At 39.2% G+C, this 19969-nt stretch overlaps 1 protein-coding gene across 3 annotated transcripts; it reads left to right on the top strand.

The window, feature by feature from the left end:
* Positions 1-184: 184 nt before the first annotated feature.
* On the top strand, positions 185-19806 carry PHF10 (PHD finger protein 10). Of its 3 annotated transcripts, none has more exons than XM_072856289.1 (12): positions 770-949; positions 3720-3826; positions 4392-4522; positions 5324-5401; positions 6792-6925; positions 7040-7189; positions 8392-8501; positions 10042-10195; positions 12660-12815; positions 17618-17726; positions 18011-18199; positions 19668-19806. In XM_072856289.1, exons 1-12 carry the CDS (start codon positions 881-883, stop codon positions 19751-19753), a joined length of 1473 nt encoding a protein of 490 aa, XP_072712390.1. In that variant the 5' UTR covers positions 770-880; the 3' UTR covers positions 19754-19806. The 3 variants fall into 3 exon arrangements, with proteins under 3 accessions (XP_072712388.1, XP_072712390.1, XP_072712389.1); XM_072856288.1 differs by having other exon boundaries at positions 772-949; positions 5318-5401; XM_072856287.1 differs by lacking the exon at positions 12660-12815 and having other exon boundaries at positions 185-949; positions 5318-5401.
* The last annotated feature ends 163 nt before the right edge of the window (positions 19807-19969 follow it).

The following is a 19969-nucleotide window of genomic DNA, read 5'->3' as shown; positions in this document are numbered from 1 at the left end:
GTTCGCCGGCGCGGCGGCCGTGCGCGGCCATGGAGCCCGGCTGCGCGCGTGCGAGCGGGCGGGCGTGCGCGCCGCCCCGGCGCCGGCGGGACGAGGGTCTTTCCTGCCAGGGAGGGCCACGCTCCGCCTTCGCCCGGCCGTAACGGCGGGAGCGGGACGCGGCCCCGCGGCGCCGCCCGGCGCGCAGCTGGCTCGGCGCTTCCGCGCAGCGGCGGGGCCGGCTTCAAGCGCCCTCCTCGCAGGGGCGAGCGCGCTCGTGCCGGCTCCTCCGAGTGCGCCCCCCGCCCCCCGTACCCCCCTCCTGCGGGGGCTGATGGTTCACAAACGTAGCTCGTCCCCGGCTGACGTTCCCGGAGACGGGAGCCTGGCGGCGGAGCAGCCCAGCCCTGCTGGGTGCCAGCTCCCGCGCCGGTCAGCAGCGGCGGCGGCGCTCGGCGCTACCCGCCGCGGGGCGATGCTGCCCCTCCGCCCCGCGCTCCTGCCCAAGCGCTACCGCGGCGGCTCGGCTCCGCGCTCGCGGCCGGGCCGCGCGGCCGCCCGAGCGGCGGCAGCGGCGGCAGCAGGAGGAGGAGGAGGAGGAGGAGGGCGCGGCAGCGGCGACGGCGGCGGGGCCCCGGCGCCGGGCCCGCGCGGCGGCGTTGGCGGCGGCGGGGCGGGCCGGGTGCCGGTCCGGCGGCGCGGGCCGGGGTCGCCGCGGGCTGCCCGGAGGGGGGCGGAGCAGGAGCTGCGCGAGCCGCCGCGCTCGTGCGCGAGCTGGCCGGTAGGGGCCGTTGCCACCCCCCGCAGGGGGAGGGGGGGCGGAGCCGGGCGCGGCGCGAGGCCGGGTCGCGCGGCGGCGGCGCTTCTCCTCGCCCAGCCGGCGGCGGCCCCCGCGGCGGTCATGGCGGCCGTCCTGTCCCCGCGCCTCTGCGACAGCGACCCGGCCACGCCCGGCGCCCAGTCCTTGAAGGTGAGAGCGGGCGGCGGCCGCGGGGCTGCGGGCCCGGCGCGGCGGCCTGGGGCTGCGGCGCAACAGCCGCCTCGGCGGGAGGCCTCGCCCGGCCCCCCCGCGTGGGCGCCGTGACACCCCCCGGGCTCGCCTCACGCCTCCCACGGGAGCCGGGCGGCGGCGGGCGGCCTCTCGGCGGGGGGTTGGCGCCCTCCCGCGCCCCGGGCCGAACTTCGGGGGCGGGTCCGGGGCTGGGGGGGCGAGGCCCCGCTGGGTGCCCGGGGGCCGTCTTCCCTCTTAAAAGTCCTTGCGCGCCTCCCCGGGCGCGGCGCGGCGGCTCGTTCCGCGCCGCGGCAGCGCCCCAGCGTCGCACCCAGCAAAGTTTGGGTCTAGTCGCAGGCTCTTCTGCCTAGGCCTGCTAGATGGTACCCGCTCTTCCCGGGCGCTGCTTGGGCTGGCGGCACCAAGTACTTGCTGCACCCACGCTCGGATGCAGATTGGCAGTTACTTTTTGAAAGACGTCTTGGTAATTCAGGCTTTCCGATTACATAATAAAGGATCGTTACGTAGATCTTATAATTGATAGGCGTACCAGGAATTCGTAATGTAACCTTATTTCGTAAGGAGTAACAGGCGTTTTCAAGGGAAGAAGGGGCTTTTTTTGGCAATGTTTGACGTTCCATGTGAAGAAAGCCACAAGACTGCCCCTGATTTTTATTTTCGCTACAGTAACAGTGATTGAACTAGAGTGTGTTTTAGATCTTGATGCAAATTTTTTGCTTTTTCTGCAAAGTCCTCTGCATCAAACTGTCTCGTTTCCTAGGGTGTTTTAGTCTGTGAGCCTGTGTGATTGAGTTTGCTGAAGTTTTCAGCAAGTAAGAAAGCCAAGATAGAAATAGGGGACATTCATCTCTCCTGTGATATGCGTGCTCATATTTTTTAACGATACCGGATTTAATAAAAGAAAACTTCAAAGCAAAAGGAGAAACTGATGCGCGGCACTTCCTCTTAACTGGCAGGTTGAGATCTATCTTTTAAAAATGTTTTGAAGTCTCGTGGTAGCTTTGGTATAGCAAAGCATGGCTTTGGTGGCCGTGTTCATGTTTTTGTCTAATAGTTGAAAAGGTTTGGAGTGCATTAATGTTTCATGTGGGAAGTAGGGATGAACTGCTGATGAGACATAGCAGTGTCACTAAATACTCTAGTGTGATATTGTTTTGATTGGGGACTGCTACTTGGTTTGTCTAAGTTTATACAGGGTATTCTCAGCAGTACTAGGAAATAGTATTATTAGTAGTAGTAGTGGAGATGCGACTTACCTGATTCTTTAAGCATAGGTGCATTAAGAAAGCACAGTTTCATTAAATTTTGCTTTTAAGATTTTGTTCTTATTGTAAAAGGATACTCTTACTAATCCACAAGAAAGAAACAAAAATTGTAAAGAATTGTGAAAAACATGAAATAAACCAAAAATACAGGAGACAAATGGTTTTTCCCTCTGGCCTGTCTTGATTATAGAATTGTGAAATGTTACATAACAAAAGCAATTTATTCTCATTTGCTGGAATCTTTTTAAATGATATTTCAAGTGATATGATGTGTAAAACATACTAGAATGAAAGACATTAGCTAAGGCAGACCTAATAATTGTTCTTGTCATTATTTAATATGTAAGTATAATTGTGGGCTTGATCCACTTATTTCTGGCAGGTTAATTCTTCTTTCTTAAACTTTTCACAAAAGTTATGAAACACGATTCTTTCATACCATGCCACTTCAGAGTTTCGGTTACTTAAAGAGCTATCTTCTTGCCTCGGCTGCTAGTGACAATAGGTGATTCGCTTGAACACTTCTACCTTCCATTTCTCAACTGTAATCATGCAAGGGTGATCACTAAATGCTTTGAGAGTTGTTGATGATGAGCACTAGGTAGGAGTTGTGTAGCATTACTAGACAGCAAAGCACAAGAAGGCCGATGGAATCATTGGTCTGCTAGATTTTACAGAACTCTTTTTAAAATTTTTTTTGTTCACCCGTTATTCCCTTTCTTTATATAGATCTCATGAAATCTGAATAGTGACACCTGTAACTTAACTTCTAAATGTTCCCTTGTAATAGCTTTGTTCTGAAGATGAAATTTGTCTTCTGTATCTGTTGCGATACAACTTCAATTTTTCTCTTCCCCCCCCCCCCCCCCCGCAAGACAGGTCTTTGCTACTTGCTGTAATCATATCTTTTTGTAAACTGTATACCATTCCTTTTATTTTAGCTGTATGTCGATAAACTCATGTGTTGCTTTTGGTAATATTTCCCTTGATTTTATAAGCATCAGCTCTCAGCAAAGGCTTGGTGTTTTTGCTCTGCCCTTGCTCTTGCTTTTGAGGGCTAGCCTGATTAAGTTAATTAGTCTTGTCCCTGACTGTCACTAGTGAGAGAAGTTTGCTGGGTCTACAGCTGTCTGGCCGTGCTGATGCCATAGGTAGTTTACATCAAGAACGATGAACTTGGTGGTCAGAGCCACGGCTCTGTCTATTCAGTGCTCTACCTACGCAACAGGTGAGAAACTACCCAATTCTCCTTCTGTGCCACTATGTGTCATGCAGCTAGTTTGTAGCAAAGGATAATTTGCTATGTAAACTGTCCTATGAGTTGTTTGTAAAGAATGTTATCAAATAGCTCAGTAGTTCAGGTATATTTAAACTGTGGATTGCCTTCCAATATTTTTTGATGTTTTACATTATCTGCTGAGTACTCTTAATTTTTTAAATATTTATTTTCATTTTCGTTTCAGGATGACACAGAAGAAAATTCCAATGATGGCAGCCAGCCATCCAAAAGACGACGTATGGGCTCAGGGGACAGTTCTCGGAGCTGTGAAACTTCTAGTCAGGACCTTGGGTAATACTATTTTTTACAATTCCCACTTTTTTATTGCTAGTCTTATTGTATAGTTCTATATGCTTAGGTATTAGCTCTTCTTTCTTTGCTTGTATATTCTTCATATATCTTTCTGAATGGAGGCAATGTCCTATGAGTAGCTAGCTGTCTTTTTCTCCCACCATATTTTAAGACATTGTATTTCAAAATGACACAAAATGTGCTGCATCTAATTTCCAATCGAGAAGCACAGCTTACATGTTTTTAAAATATTACATATTTTTTGAGTGAATTTTGACACTGTAGTACCTGCTTTTCCTGGCCTCCTATCCACTGTCATGGATATCCCTTTCTGCATGTTCTGTCCCTCAGCATATTGATGAGTTCTGGTTTGGAGAAATACATGTGAAGTGGGGTGTAACCAAGTGACTTTGGAATGGGTTAACAGGATGTAGTGTTCTAAAGTGCTTGTCCAACTTCATAGATGTTGTTCATGACATATAAATAGGAATTATTGGATTTCTAGAAATGTAAGTATCCCTCTCAAGGATTCTTTGATTTGTTCTAACATTGTTCTTATACTTAGATACAGCTATTTTCCTGCTGAAAACTTGATAGAATACAAGTGGCCACCAGATGAAACAGGAGAATACTATATGCTTCAGGAGCAAGTCAGTGAATATTTGGGTGTGACTTCCTTTAAAAGAAAATATCCAGGTATTTATTTTTAAATACTTTTTCTTCTAAAAATCTTGGTCTTCATACAGTTTGGATGTAATCTGTGTCTTTCTGACTATAGCATGAGCCAATTGATTAAAAAAAGATCATGGCAAAAGCAGATCTGAATTATGTATGTTGTACTTCTTATTTTTGTTACTGGCATATTGAAAATGTATCCTATGGTTTTCAAAGTAATTTAAGACTTTGATATTGCCACTGAAAAATCTGTAAACAAGTTGGATTTGGGGGTTAGATCAGCAAGTACCTTTTGAAAACTGACCTCAATTTTATTTTTAAGTATTTTGTTGGTGATTTCTTACTATATGGCTATATCTCTATATTCTGCTCCTGAATTGTGGCAACATTTCTACACCATGGGACAATTTTAGAAAATGAATTGGGGAGGTTCTAGGATTTGAGCCTTCATTATTCAGAATTGCCAAATCTGGTTCTTCTGTCATAGAATTTATTTTTAAAAGGCATATTAAAAGAAAGAAAGAATGTACCTTCGGTGCTTGATAGTGTTTTCTGCATCTGAGCTCCTATGTCAGGTTTCTTCAGTATTTCTGTAAATACATAACTACAGGCAGGGTACTTGGAAAAATTGACATGTCCCTACAGTGTATATTAAATTTTAAATTAATTTATATAATTATCGTGTTTGTAGGAATAGTAGTATAATACAGACTCTCACTGCCTGGAAATAAAATTGTCAAAATACTTTGACACTGTTTATGGGGGAGGTTGGGTAAGAGTGCACATTTTTATTGCTGTTTTTTGTTTTCTTTGGAGATTTAGAAAGACGAGATCTATCTCACAAGGAGAAACTCTACCTCAGAGAACTAAATGTTATCACAGAGACTCAGTGCACACTAGGTAAGAAAACAATTGTTAGATTCCTTGTTACAGTATTGAAAATATGACACACTGAAAATGTGATTCAGTTTGGTAGAGAATTACATCACTCTCAACTGAAAACGTAAATTCTGAAATTCTTATTAATTTGTGTAAATTGTCCGTGAGGTATCGGTATTCCAGATTTATTATACAAAAAATAAATTTTGGATCTATTCTAATTACTTAGCAAAATCCTTTCTATGTTGTAAATTAACTTTTAGAACCTTTTTCTCCTTCTAGAACAGAGAACACCATAATTTTTCAAATTAAAAAGTACATCAGTCTTGTTTTGCTGTGTTAGTTGGAACTCAGCAAACATTAGTGTATCTTATATGATTCAGCTTATATGTTAGATGTTAGAAGGTTGTGTATTAAAGCACTTTCATGTACTTGAAATGGAATGTTGTCATTGATGCAGCTTATATTGAAAGAGCTTGAGGTATCTTTTTCTTCCTCTGCTAATACATGTGACTTGAAGCATGTTAGAGATTAAATGATGCCTGTCGCATTTTTTTCTGTATATCATGGGTTTGTGCAAATGTAATGCCATTTTATATACTAACAGTCTTTGGTATACCACCTTTATTTCTCACCTGCCAGCTCTCTTGATTTTTTTTTTTAAACTTAAGTATGCAAGAGAGAACAGTATCTAAATTTTATCAATAGAAGCAAAATGCTATATTCTGCCTCATATATCCAGTAGACATGTGCGCTGAGTTAGCTATCCCTATTTTTTAAGGTTATATTTATAATCAGTGGTAGTAACATAAGTCAACCTCCATTCTGCTGTCAATGTTTGGAGATTAGCTGTGTTGGAACCTTTAAAGGAGTTCTGCATTGTAGCTGCAAACTGAGGCATTCTGACTTCTGAACTTCAAATGCTTTAATTGGGAGTCAGGACTCTGTGTGCAGTTTGCTGCTCTGAATTGCCCTCGCAGTAATTCTTCCTTGACTTGTATAGAGAGGTTATGTAAACCTCATAATTTCAGTTAAGGTTCTGCAAGTTAGTGAAACTAACACTTCACCAATATTGGAAACTGAAACTAGCAGTTCACCAGATCTTGCTTAGAACAAAGGTTCTGCCTTACAGGGGAGTTTAGTAGGTGACTGAGTCAATGTGAAGGGGTCTGTAGCTGTAAGCAAGAAAAGAAGTGAGCCTTGCCTCGTTGGGTAGAGGCAAACTCCTAATCAGCCTTGAAAGCTAAATGGCACAAGTTCATTCCTACTTGAGAGAGAGAGAGAGAGAAGTGTTGTGCACAGCAGGTTGTTGTCTTTAGCTGCTCAAAAACTTGAGTTGGTCATTGTGGGATATAAATAACCTACAGTTAGTTTTGCCAGATAGCATCATTATTGCTTTTATCTATTTTAGGTCTAACAGCTTTGCGTAGTGATGAAGTAATTGATCTTATGATTAAAGAATACCCTGCCAAACATGCTGAGTATTCTGTTATACTGCAAGAGAAAGAACGTCAGCGAATAACAGATCATTATAAAGAGTACTCTGTAAGTAACTAGCATATAAGTGAACCAGATCTGTAACATGTGGTGTATAAGAAAAGACTGTTCTCGAACTGATAGTGAAATGTATGTGAATTAATAAAATTGGTTTTATTGCAGCAAATGCAGCAGCAGAACACACAGAAGGTAGAAGCCAGTAAAGTTCCAGAGTATATTAAAAAAGCTGCCAAGAAAGCTGCAGAATTCAACAGCAATTTAAACCGAGAGCGGATGGAAGAAAGAAGAGCCTATTTTGATTTACAGACACATGTAGGCAGATTTAAATTTCCTATCAATGTCAACAGGTAGCTCCTTGCTTGTTTTAGTAAAGTTGATTTTGGTACCATTTTTAACTATTTTATTATCAAGGGTTTTGATTAGTCTTGTTTCAGTCATGTAGGGACTTAAACAGTTGTGTTGTTAAACGGGTAACGCTGCTAAAAATAATCTCAAATATATTTAATGTGAAAATTTTTTTTTTTTAACTTGAAAATACTTGTCTCAGGAAGCTTTAAAAATTTCAGTGTTACTTTGTTGTCATGTCTTTAATCTGCTGGCAGTAGCATAAAACTAAGAGGGATGTTTAGGTTACTAAGAAGCTTCTGTTGCTATTGTATCTATTCATATAAATGGCTAATTCTTTTTTGGAACACCTCCAAAATTTTGCCTGAACGATAACTAGAGTAAAAAAGTAAAGCATTTATCCTCTAAAAGAGTGCTGCCTGTCAATGTTATGCCCTTGTTTTTGTTAGGTGTTATATTATTTTTGTATTAGATATATTTCATGCTTCTGTGCCTGATTTAAAAAAAAAAAAATAGCTGGCATTTTGAAGCAGGACTATTCTGCTTGTGTAAAGACAGTAAAGCAAAAATTTTCTCTATGCAAATTATTGCATGTCAGTCTGTTATGGAAAGTTTACATTTTTCTGGTATTGACCCATGTTAGAGACAAGATAGTGGATAATAAGTTTTATTTCTTTCTAAGGGAAAGAAGACTTCTTTGTAAGCTTCTCCTTTTCATATATTCATATTATTAATGGGATTTTTTTTATAGTACAGTCTGGTTTCAGAATTAGGTGGACGTGTTCTTGCTACCCTCTACCAATAGGGACCAACAATGATAATTCATGCTAAAGTTGCCAGTCACAAAAGTTAATGTTTACTGTTTCAATTGTTAGATTTTTATTTTTAAATTATTTTACATTACATAAGACTACTGTTAGCAGTAGTCTTACCCAGTATTCATTCAGTTCACTAGATACTTAGTGATTGGACTTAAACCATAATCCTGTTTTGGGAGTGAGATCTCTTACTGTTTTAATGAATTGGATTTCCCATGAGAGAAGTCAGGTGGCTGTTTCAACTGAATAAAACTGGCTGGTTAAAAAATATTTGGGGGGGTAGATGGTGAGGAAGGCTCAAAAGTTTGTATGTGAAACAAAAATGTCATTGTTTTGTATTAAACAATATAGATTATCCAGGTGCCTCAAGGAAAATACAAAATCTTACCTACAGAGAGGACAAAGGTTAGTCCTTATCCAGTGGCTCTCATACCCGGCCAGTTCCAGGAGTACTACAAAAGGTATTTTAAAAGCATCCTAACTGCCAATTCTGTTGCACTGATGTATTTGCTCTACATCTAGCAGATGGAAAACATTTCAGTGTATTTACTGTAAGGTCTTGAATTAATTTTATGTTTGAGACCCTTGCTAGTTCAATAGATGCATAGCATGACAGCTTTTGTCAACAAAACAGTACTGGCTGCAAGAGTACTGTCTCCGCTGATGTATTGCAGTGCCCGAGATTTGGCCTGCTCAGCTATTTACTGTAGTAAAAGGAGACATTGATTTCACTCCTGCCACCCTCATGTGTTTACTTATCATCTGCCTCTGCATATGTGCTAAGATTAATGTTGCTATATCAAAATGTTGTAATGCTGGCTTGTGATCACATGTTTTCCATGTGACAGTCTTACTGTCCTTTTTTAAACTTTCTAAAAGTTCTTAATTTAGAAAAAAATAATTGATTGGTCTTGTGGGCTAAGTTTAATGTTGGATTTATAAGTGAGAGAGAAAGGTATCGCTAGCTGGATCTTTATGTTTCATGAAAAATGTGTACTTGACTGTCTACACAAATTTAAGACTTTACCAGTGGTATGCTCCCATTTGACAAATACATACTGATTTGAAAATTGTTGCTTAAGTCTTACCATCTGTACAACAGAGATGGTACTCATCCTATTCATGCATGGTTTTCTTTAGAGAAGCTCTTTATCTGCATATGCCTTGCTCATTACGGTGTGTGTGCATACAGCCCACCCCAAATCTGCATGTTGCAGGACATTCTTGAAGGACTTCAATTTTATTAAATTACTTGAATTAAAAATACTAGATAGCTTGTTTATTTTGCACTTATAAGCTGCAAGTGAAACTGCTTCTCCTTCTTAATGAAGGACACAATATGCATCAAAATAATATCCTACTCCTTACAATGCTTGTCCTTAATAGTAAGAGGACTTTCACTTTTTTCTTAGTATCTAAGGTTAAAAAAAAAAAGGGTGGATTACACATGTTAAGCTGTATCTGGCTATAAACAATGTGATTAGATCTTCACATTCTTCTGAAATTATATTTTTATATGCATTTTTTGTTCTCCTTCAGTAATCAAGGAACTCAGACATATAGCTATATTCTTTACTTTGCTTTGGACCCTAGCTGTTGGTGTGCCCTGCATTAGAATTGTTGTGCACGTGCTATGTGGGCACTGTACATTTATAAACAAAGTGTATAGTCTGTTGGGCATAGTAACGTGGATTAGTTAAAAATATTTAGGGGTTCCATGACCTCTTATGTAGGTTTGGAACATTGCAAATAATACTACTCCTGTGTTCCACAAGTATCTGCTGTACAAAGAAGACAAGTACTAGATGGTTTCACATTTGGGAGGAGAAATTAGTATGTTTCCTATGTTTTCAGAACTGCATGCTTTTATGTGCCTTCCTGAAAAAAAGGGAGCTTTTCTTACTCTTTCTCATTGAAGTCCTTGTATGCTGTGTGACTTAATATTTATGCATAAAGTACACAGTAATTAATTTAATTAATTAATTAATTTTTTTACTTTAGATACTCTCCAGATGAACTTCGTTACTTGCCATTAAACACAGCTCTTTATGAACCTCCTCTGGATCCCGAGCTGCCTGCGTTAGACAGCGATGGAGATTCAGATGATGCAGAGGAAGGGCGAGGTGATGAAAAACGGAAACCCAAAGGCAATTCGGTGAGACAAATTGAAAGTATTCTTCAACAAAAAAATCCTTTCCCTGCACTTTTGTTAGTTTTGGTAGTTTCTTAGTAGAGTCTTTAACATTTGCAGAAAGGAGGAGAATCATAAACTAAAAGTGTACTCCCTTTTTTTAGTACTTCTCTTTATTTTATAACATTGCTCTCTAGCTTTCCGTTTTGATCCATTTTTAAAGTAAATCAAATAAATATTTGAAATTTCAGGCCCTTTCTTCCTTCTTTTTAAAGAAATCTTGAAGAATCTTCCCAGCTGCAGCTCTTCGGTATGCCCTTTTCCCCAAGGGGAAGTTGCTAGCATTTCTGAGGGGAATGAACACTGTAGTTCAGGTCACAGCGTATTTTGCTATTTAAGTCCCACAGAGTCTGTCACTAAAGCAAAAGTATTGATAGCCTGATAACTTTTTCTTCTTGTGACATAGAAGCAGGAAGTATTCAATACAGAAATAGTTACTTTATTCCAATTTAAAGGGAAGGCAAAAAGCACTTTTTTTTTTTTGCTTTACAATACATCTTTAAAAAGATGTTTATGTTCTATTTATGCAAATGCAAAATTAACTGTTACTGGAAGTTAAGGGAAACTTCCACATACCTATCTTGATAGTGTTTTAAGTGTTCAGGAGCAGCCGAGCTTCAGATGAGCTGTCTGAGTACGACTGAACCACTGGTATATTGGTGTAGTTAGTATGTTGGTGACAACAACTTTCCAGAAGTTTAACCCTAATTTTAAGAGAAATAGAATGTAAAATCACAGGTGCATTTAACAGTTTCTAGTTCAATTGACAAACATGTTAGCTGGTGGGTATATATAATGCTAAATTTTGCCATGTAAACATTTATTTTGTTTGAATATTCATAAGCTACTCCTAACCGAAGAAGAAAAGAGGGGGTCAGCTTGTAGGCTAACAAGGGAGAGATAGCTGTTAATACACCAGCTATCTCTCCCTTGTTTCTGCTGGCATTTTTGGAGAAGAAGAAATCATATAAACTTAGAATGCTAAATGTGCACTCAAAATTTTGGTTTAGTCACAGTCCAGCCTTTTTACAGTTGGTCTTTAACAATTTCTTCCCAGTTCCCTTTTCCATTAACTTCCATTCCCCTTAATGGTAAAGAAAAGTAACTGGACCGAGCAGACCATCCTTTCATTTTTCACAGAAGTTCAGAAGTCTTTTTGGTGACAGAATGCAGAAGGGAAAATGTCCTCTTGTTGGAAGACTATAAGGAAAATTTAAAATGAGATTCCTGTGAAGTGGGTTTGGCTATGGGAGCAGAGGTTCTTTGCTAGTCATTGGGGCATATTGTTCGGGAAAAATATCTGTTGAACACAAAGGTGGGCAGTTCTCAGGCCTCTTTTCCTGAGTTTTGGGCTACCTACCCTTCGTCAGATCTCCCTGGTGAGTCCTACAATATGCTTTATGCTTTTTCCTTTTTCACCCTCCCCATTGTTGGAGTCAGGTAGCAATTTTCCTGTTCTGTAGTGTTTTAATGGGCCTGTCCTAAATAACCCTTCCCCTAAAATAATGGTGAAACCTACCATTTCTTGTTCCCACATAGTTTGCTTTGCTTTTGTGTTACACTTCTCCCTTTGCACTGTGTCTGTTTTGTCTGTTTTGATTTTAGGTTCTGGGGCACAGGCTGATTACTATTATGTTTGTACAGAGTGCCTTTTACTGTAGGGCACCACTGTTATTTGGCCTTTTGGTTTTTATTGTAATAAATATGTTTAATCATATTGCTTTCTTCTGGAGCTTTTTGGAGGCCTTTATTAACACTTTTCTGAGAAAAATCTTGTGCTGCTGCTCTTAATTATGCTTACATTGATCTCTCACCCTCTTTGAACCTCTTCCCCTCTTTCTTGCCTCCTCATTCCTCAAAAAAAATGCTTTAACTGCAGCATAAATTCTGTTGTTTGGTTCTGCATTAAATATTGAAATGTGTTTTGCCTTTGATGGCATTCTGCTGCTGCAATCCAAATGAAATATTTAGATTGCTCCTGGTGAAAATAGTAGATGAGGGTGGCAGAAAAAACCTTCACATGTTTAATTCAAGGCAATGCTATTTGGTAGTACACTTCAAATGCATGGCAAGGGCACTTTTAACTTTTTGTTGGCCCTTTACTTTGTAAACAGCATCTTGCGTATAGTGGATTTCTTGCTGACTTTTAAAGGAAAACGGTTCAGAGAATTACACTGTTGTGCTCCCCACTCTGGTATCAAAATCAAATGGAAACCATGACTGCTATTGCTGATGCCAGTCTCTTAGCATGAGAAATAATAGATAATGAAGGTTATGAGCAAAGGTGTTCTAGATTGTGATGTACCCCATGCTTTTGCAGAAGGAAAGATGTATCCTTCTTTTACCTTAGTTGGCTCTAAGGGGCATAGGAAAGACTTGTCTGTCTATCCAAAAAATAAAAAATATAGCTATGGTATTTTTATTATAGGACAATTCGTCTGGCAATGCATCTGAAGGTGATTGCGCCACAGACAACCAGGAGGATTCTTTTCAGGGAAGACAAAAAACAAGAGACAAAAGTGCTACTCCAAGAAAAGATGGTTCCAAACGTTCTGTATTATCCAAATCAGTTCCTGGGTACAAGGTAGAAGAAAAAAGCCCCTGACTGAACTTCTTTACTGACCAGCCTCTCCCTGAGATATTTGGTTTTTTTCAATAATATGGAACTTCTGCTTGCTGTACTTCACTAGCTGCTCTCCTGTTGTGTGCTCCATCTACTTCCTTACTTCCTTTTTGCTTTTATTTCATGTGGGGCTTTCCTTTACCCTAGCTATACAATCGCCTCTGTTTCTGTTAACTTCTCAGATTCCCAGGCAGTAACATCAGAAAAATCCATAGTGTATTTATCATTGGAACTCTACATCTTTCTGTCTGCCTTAACATAGCAGTCAGAATTACTTGCCAGTTCAAAACTAGCATTCAGTATCCATTATGTTTTTTTCTACTATTTAGTGTGGCAGCATACCAAGAGATCAGTGCTGTAAAGTGCAGCTGTGTGGCTGAACATATTGTTATGATGTTCGTTTTAAATACAGTCTTTCATCCTGAGATGTTACGATCTATAGGATGGAAGGCAAGAAGCTTACTACAGTTGTATAGGCAACACTATGTAACCACTTTAACAGTATATGGAAAATAGCTTTTTATGTAGTTCATACTATGTAGAAACGTTTGTGGGCAATATGCTTTTATCCGAGCTAAACACTTGGTGAGGATGTTAAGACATTTCAGCTGGCAAGCAGTGATTGCCAAACCTAAGACCCAAATTATCAGTATTACTGTATAATAATTTCAAAAATTAAGATAAAAATAAGATTAAGATAAAAATACATTTCAGAAGAAATGGGAATTGACATGCATTATTTATGTGTTATTATTCTGCATACTAAGAGAGGATCTGAATATAATGTAACACTTTTAAAGCACACTATTGCCTAGTCGTGTTCCACTGAAAGGAATGAGAATTTTCCATTGACTCATGTGGGAGCAGGAATAGGCCTATAAAGAGGGAAAACACTACATTGTGATAGGGTTTAGCATTTAGCAATCAGGAATACTTGTTAAGAGAGGTTATGGAAAAAGGAACATTTTTGTCAGTGACAAGATTGTGCATATTAAGAAACTGTCTCAGCAAAAGTGAGCTGTTGATGGCTTGCATTTTATATTCATCAGTATTTACTATCTGTATTTACCAAGTTAATAGTAAATAAACTATAGCTTACGTTAAGAAGCTAATTTCCAGCAAGAATTGGACAGCTTTGATAAATTTTCTCTACATACAGTATCTGTACAAGTTTATAACAGATAGCAAGCTCCAGATGTGTTTTCTCTTTTCAGGAACTTACTAAGAAATATGCAAACTATGGAGATTTAGACTGTGGTACCATATGTATATTTTTTTATATGTAACTTTGCAAATTGTTGTAGACACAGAATATGTACCAATATTCCCATGAACATGAAATCCAGAGATGGAGCTTGAAATTTTTTTTTAGCTTTGTTTAACTTGACATTAGCAATTGTGTGCCACTGGTTTGCAGAAGTTGCACTTAGCTGTGAGATGCCTGAGTGATTAGTCCAATCTACTTAATGGCCTCATGAATGCATAGAGAGAGGACTGATGGAGCAGAACTTTTTGCAAAGTTCTGAACTTCTCATTGCAGAAGAATAATGGTAGTCTACAGCATTGCATTTTGACAATGGATTCCCGTAGCGATTACTTACTGGTTCAAAATCACCGATTGTGTTAGTAACAAGGCATTACTGTAAACTTACAATGCCTCATCTTTGCAATGTCAGTGTACCCTGCCTGCATCAGCCATCAGGCTGTTCATAAATCAAAGGCGGTGATGTTGTGTTGAGAGGGTGAGAGGATTGGCTTTCTTGTTTGTGGGAATGTTTAAAAAGCTTTCAGTAAACACAATTACATGAGCTGTTTTAACTGGTAAGACAGAAAGATTCTTGTTTGTTAGTCTATAAAAACTCCAGATAATGATATACCATATGTGCCTAAATGTTAAGGCACTTCGAGCTGAAGGCTTAACTGATTTAAAATGTTGTCCCCGTGAATTCTAAATCTTTGTAATACTTGTGTTCCGTATTGTTCTCTAATATTTGACTATTTTTGTAGGACAGTAATCTTTTGGTTATATGTAGTTAAAACTGAAGGATAATTGCTACGGCATCAACATGCAAATGTATAGTTATAGCCACATTATGAGTATTACAGGATTCACACATTTCCACTGAGTTATTTTTGAGTAAAAGAAATAATGTATTTTATATGGAGCCATTTTTATTGTCAGTTCTTTAACAAAGAACGGTTAGCATGTGTTTTACATTTTGTCATGTTACAAGTAGTGAGTCTTTGTTGCTGCAGGACTGGCTACTACAATTGCACACACAGGGTACTGTTAAAAGTACAGGAGATTTTTTGCACATAAAACTGAAATGTATTGAGAAACTATATTTTACAACACTTCTGTTTCGGGTCACTGTATGTGAAAATGGAACGCTTTGTATTCAGAATAGGACCTTATAAAAATGGTGTAGTTGGAATGCCTACTTTGAGAGCTGCAGCACAGCAGTGTGGAATTGAAAACTTACAGAGCAGGCAGTCGTCATTTTGACCCTGCATTCATTTTCTCTCCCTTCCTCATCCCAATAAGATGAGGACGTAGAAAGCAAAATTTACTCTAATCAGATGGGATGTTGTGACTTCCCATTTGGATTTGATAGACTTTTTTCATAGTGTTTCTAAAAGCCATTTATGGTGGTAGAACTTGAACTGATTTGAAATGTGAATAGTCTTGGGTTTTGTTTTTTGTTTTTGTTTTTTTCATTTTTGTAAAAACACTTCCATACTGTTGGAACTTTATTATTAATAGGCTGTGATTCTCCCCCCCCCTCCCACCCCCCCAACATGCACGATTTCTAATGAACACAATTTAGTGAAGTAAGAATAGATGGAAGTTAATAAATGCATCTATATCAGTGTCTAACTTTAGAATTATGTGTATCAGAGTGTTAACTGCACATACCCTAACGCAGGTACAGTGACCGAAAAGCAGCTCACTTTAGTTTTGCTGGAGCACAAGGGAGTATGCTGCTGTACGTTAAAGGCAGTAAAACACAAATCTGTAACAAACTAGAAGTCTGATTAGAAAAGTGCACTTGCTATTCTAGAAAGGCTTGGTTTACGTAAAAATAGACAAAAACACAATTAAAAAAAATTAGAATGTAGCCTAAACAACGGAAGGGTAAATGCTGCAACACTGATGAGGTTTAAGCATGTGCCACTTTTGTTGGGAGGAGCAGGGTATAAAGGTATACATGTAGGACACATAGAATAGTTAACAGTAAAAGAGTTTATGTGCGTTTTTGCTTCCATTATATTTATTATTTTGTAGAGACGTTTGTGAATGTTAGACCTCTTTTATTGTTTTATTATATTTATGTATCAAACAGGTTGACTCTGCTTTTTTAAAATAAATAAGCAAAAAAAGTCTGTATGAATGCCTCTGTCATCTTTTGAAGGAAGTTACCTATAAACTTCTGGTATGGTGTTTTGTTTTCTTAAATGAAACTCTTTAGACCAGACGATTTGAAGCAGACCATAGCCATGTTTTAACTTAAAAAGCAGATTGAAAACTTCAGAAAACTTAAAGCAATGCATCCTGACTAATTAAAAATGAGTCAAGATACTAATTATCTTGCTAGGTGCTAGAATAAACTGGCTGGGGAAATAAACACAAAGATAAGTTGTATTGCAAAAGGTCTTGGTAAATTTTTTTTATATATATATATAGTTCTGTTTTCACTTTTATTTATTTTAAAATTAAACTTTATTCTTCTCCCCACATGTAGTTGGTAGTTGACTGGGACTCTTCTTGCTTGCTGACAAGCCATTCAGTTCCTTAGAAAACAGGATATGCCTTGAACTCCCTCTACTAGCTGCGTCTTTGCAGCAACATTTTTTTAAAACTCTGGCACTAGTCGATTTAACATCAGTGAGTACTATATTAATTTTAAACCGCATTTCTCACTAATTTCATTATGCAGAGGTCAAAGCTCAACAGTAGAACTACCAAAATGTTTCTGAAATTTGTAATCCCTTACTTCTTCCTTGGTTCTCATCAGGATAAAACTCCGTTGGTGTATCTCTTGGGTTGGGACACAGAATACATACACAAAATGTTACTCGTTGTAACAGCCTGCTATTTCTCTCTTACCTTTTAAATGGATCTCATGGACCCAAATACACACCAGATGATCACTTAGAGAGATGATGAATGTAAAACTGCAGTTAAATGTTTCTTACAGTGATTATGACTGGATACAAGAAAAAATGGTAAAACAGATAGCCATGTACAGCATAGCTAACTAGATATTTTAAAACTAAAGATACAGAAATCAAGTTTATTGCTTTCATAATTAATTTTCTATATTTAGGGACAATTGTCATGCAAATGGAAAATTGTATTTAATTTCTTCCATAAACAGGAAATCTGCATGGAGACTCATAAAGAAGTATTCTATATTGGAAAAAAATACTGAAATTTTTAATGCTATGTTACATTTAATTTACATTGAGGGGAGTGTTAGCTGATGAATTCATAGGAAGAAGCAAGTACATGGTTTTGCTCCAATTTTATTTACATATAAAAAAATTTTGGTACACTATGCATACCAAATGCAAAATTTTATGTTGTTAATCTACGATTTTTTCCAATGCCGCTGCTTGTCAGTTATTGTCATATGTTTTAAGGTTCACACATCATAACAGATAGTCCATTAATTTTAAGAGTTAAGGAGATATGTGACATTTCCTTTTTAAACCTGTAAATTCTTCTGGAATGAATTTATAGCCCTCTTCTACCCTTCCAGCCAAAGGTCATTCCAAATGCTATATGTGGAATTTGTCTGAAGGGTAAGGAGTCCAACAAGAAGGGAAAAGCTGAAGCTCTTATACATTGCTCCCAGTGTGACAACAGTGGTAAGTATCTGCATACACTAAGCGGATTCCTAAGGGAGTTCGTTTGACAGATCTTTTTGTGGAAATATTTAGCGTACTACACCTGTGTACCAACAGTTCAGTTGCCTTTTCTGTCCTGCACTAAGACTCCATCTCTATTTAATGTTACATGTGCTAGCCCATTCAGTGGGCTGCGGGATCTCACCAGGAGGTGAGCTAAGCTTCAGCTTCTGTAAAAGCAAACAGTCTAACTAATTTTAAATTTCATTTCAGACATAAAAGTAATAATATTGGTTTTAATCTAGGCCACCCTTCTTGCCTTGATATGACCCCGGAGCTTGTTGCTATGATTAAGACTTATCCTTGGCAATGTATGGAGTGTAAAACATGCATTATATGCGGGCAGCCTCACCATGAAGAAGAAATGATGTTCTGTGATGTATGTGACCGTGGTTATCACACTTTTTGTGTGGGGCTTGATGCTATCCCTTCAGGTAATAAAGTAAGAGTTAATTGTTCCCTTCCCACCTTCTCTGAGTCCTGGGCATTGCTTTTGAAAGAATAGTTTAAAACAAGTGTGAAGGGTAGGAGTAAGCAATACTGTAGGAAAGCATTCACACTGTAGGACCCAATTTTTTTAATAAGCTTTATTTCTGTGTATTTGGTTGTGCACAGTTTAACCTGGCAATTCCTGTATAGGAAATATAATTGGCTTTTGCAACAGAATCCGAACAGACTCACTCAGAACTAGGTGGGTGGTTTTTTTTCCATATCCACAGAACACTGAGAATAATTACCTCTTTTCATAAAAGAAACCTGTAAAGAGGCTGTATTGCTGCATATTGCTGGAGTATAGCTTTCACATTAGTAAAGTGTTTGTGCTATTATTTCAGTTTCTAAATTAAAAAGTATGCTCAACTTAATTTTTGTAAACACCATTTAAAACACCTTCCTTCCCATTTTTTTTCTTAAACATCAAAGCTGGAAGTGAAGTACCTAGGTGTCAGGCAGCCTGTACCTTTAAATTACCTGGTCACTCGTATCACCTGGCTGACACAAGGCAGTGTAAAGAAAGCTTCAGACATATAACTAACTGGTAGGACTGTTGCTTTTCATGTAATACTAAATCCATGGTAAGTTAGTTCATGAATAAGTACTCAGTGGCTGCAAGTTCTGCAGTGACAGTATTCCCTGTAACTACAGTACTTCAAATATACTGTATGTTCCTGTTTTGGGAAGCACTGGCACTGGCTGTCACTTTAGCAGAGGTTCTGTGGCTCATTTAAGTTTCAGGCTGACCTAGGAGTCTAAACAAAATAGGTTATATGCCTACAAAATGATAAAATTACCAAAGCAGCCTTTATGATTCCAGCTGTTCTCATATAAACAGTTAAATGCTTCTGCTCTTTGCTCAACCCTTTATTGTTCCCTCAGTAAATGAGTTTTAGTACAAGGTCTGGTGAAGAACCCCTACCAGCAGTTTAATCTGTGCTGCCTGTCTGCACTGAAATAACTGATGCTGGTTTGGGGAATGGGAGCCCGTACCTGTGGCAGAAGAGCAACATTCCCCATTCCCCAAGTGCCATTCGTTTTAGCTCTGAGTAACTGCCCATAACCTCAAACTGTGGTCATTCATGTGAAAATATAACTCGCAAACTCAAACATAGTTTGTTAAGTTCTTTCCTAATAACCACCTCCTTAGCGGTGCTGGCACTTCTTGTGGTCCGTAAAGATTAGTGTAGCCAGCTGTTAGATGTAATGAGCCGCAATGGAGGGTGAATTTTATATGCTGCTTTCTATACCTTTTAGAAAAGATACTCACATTTTAGAAAAGCATTGGTTGTTTACATTAAAGGAAGTACTGCAAAGAGATGAGCACCTATTAGAATGGTGAAAGGTGCGTAACTAGATGAGTGAGTAACAAAGGTAGTTTCCCAATAATTGATAACTTTCTTTTCTTAGGTCGCTGGATTTGTGATTGTTGTCAGAAAGACCCTCCCGTACCCAGAAGAGGAGGAAGAAGGGGGAAAAACAGCAAGGAGGGCTAAAAAAACCCAAAAAACTTGCTATCCAAAACTTAACTGCACAAATTAAAGTGATACTTTGGTGCTATTTAACCAACCACTCTAGGAGGAACAATACCACTTTTTTTTCTTTTTACCAAATAAACTTTTAATTTTGGCTATATAATGATTTTTTTTTTTGTGATACAACTGACTAATCATGTCCTGTCAGATGTCTAGATAGAGAGAGACAAGCCAAAT

Source organism: Ciconia boyciana, chromosome 3 (assembly GCF_034638445.1).
Source record: "Ciconia boyciana chromosome 3, ASM3463844v1, whole genome shotgun sequence".
Lineage (NCBI taxonomy): Eukaryota > Metazoa > Chordata > Aves > Ciconiiformes > Ciconiidae > Ciconia > Ciconia boyciana.
This window is presented reverse-complemented; position numbering and strand designations above follow the sequence as displayed.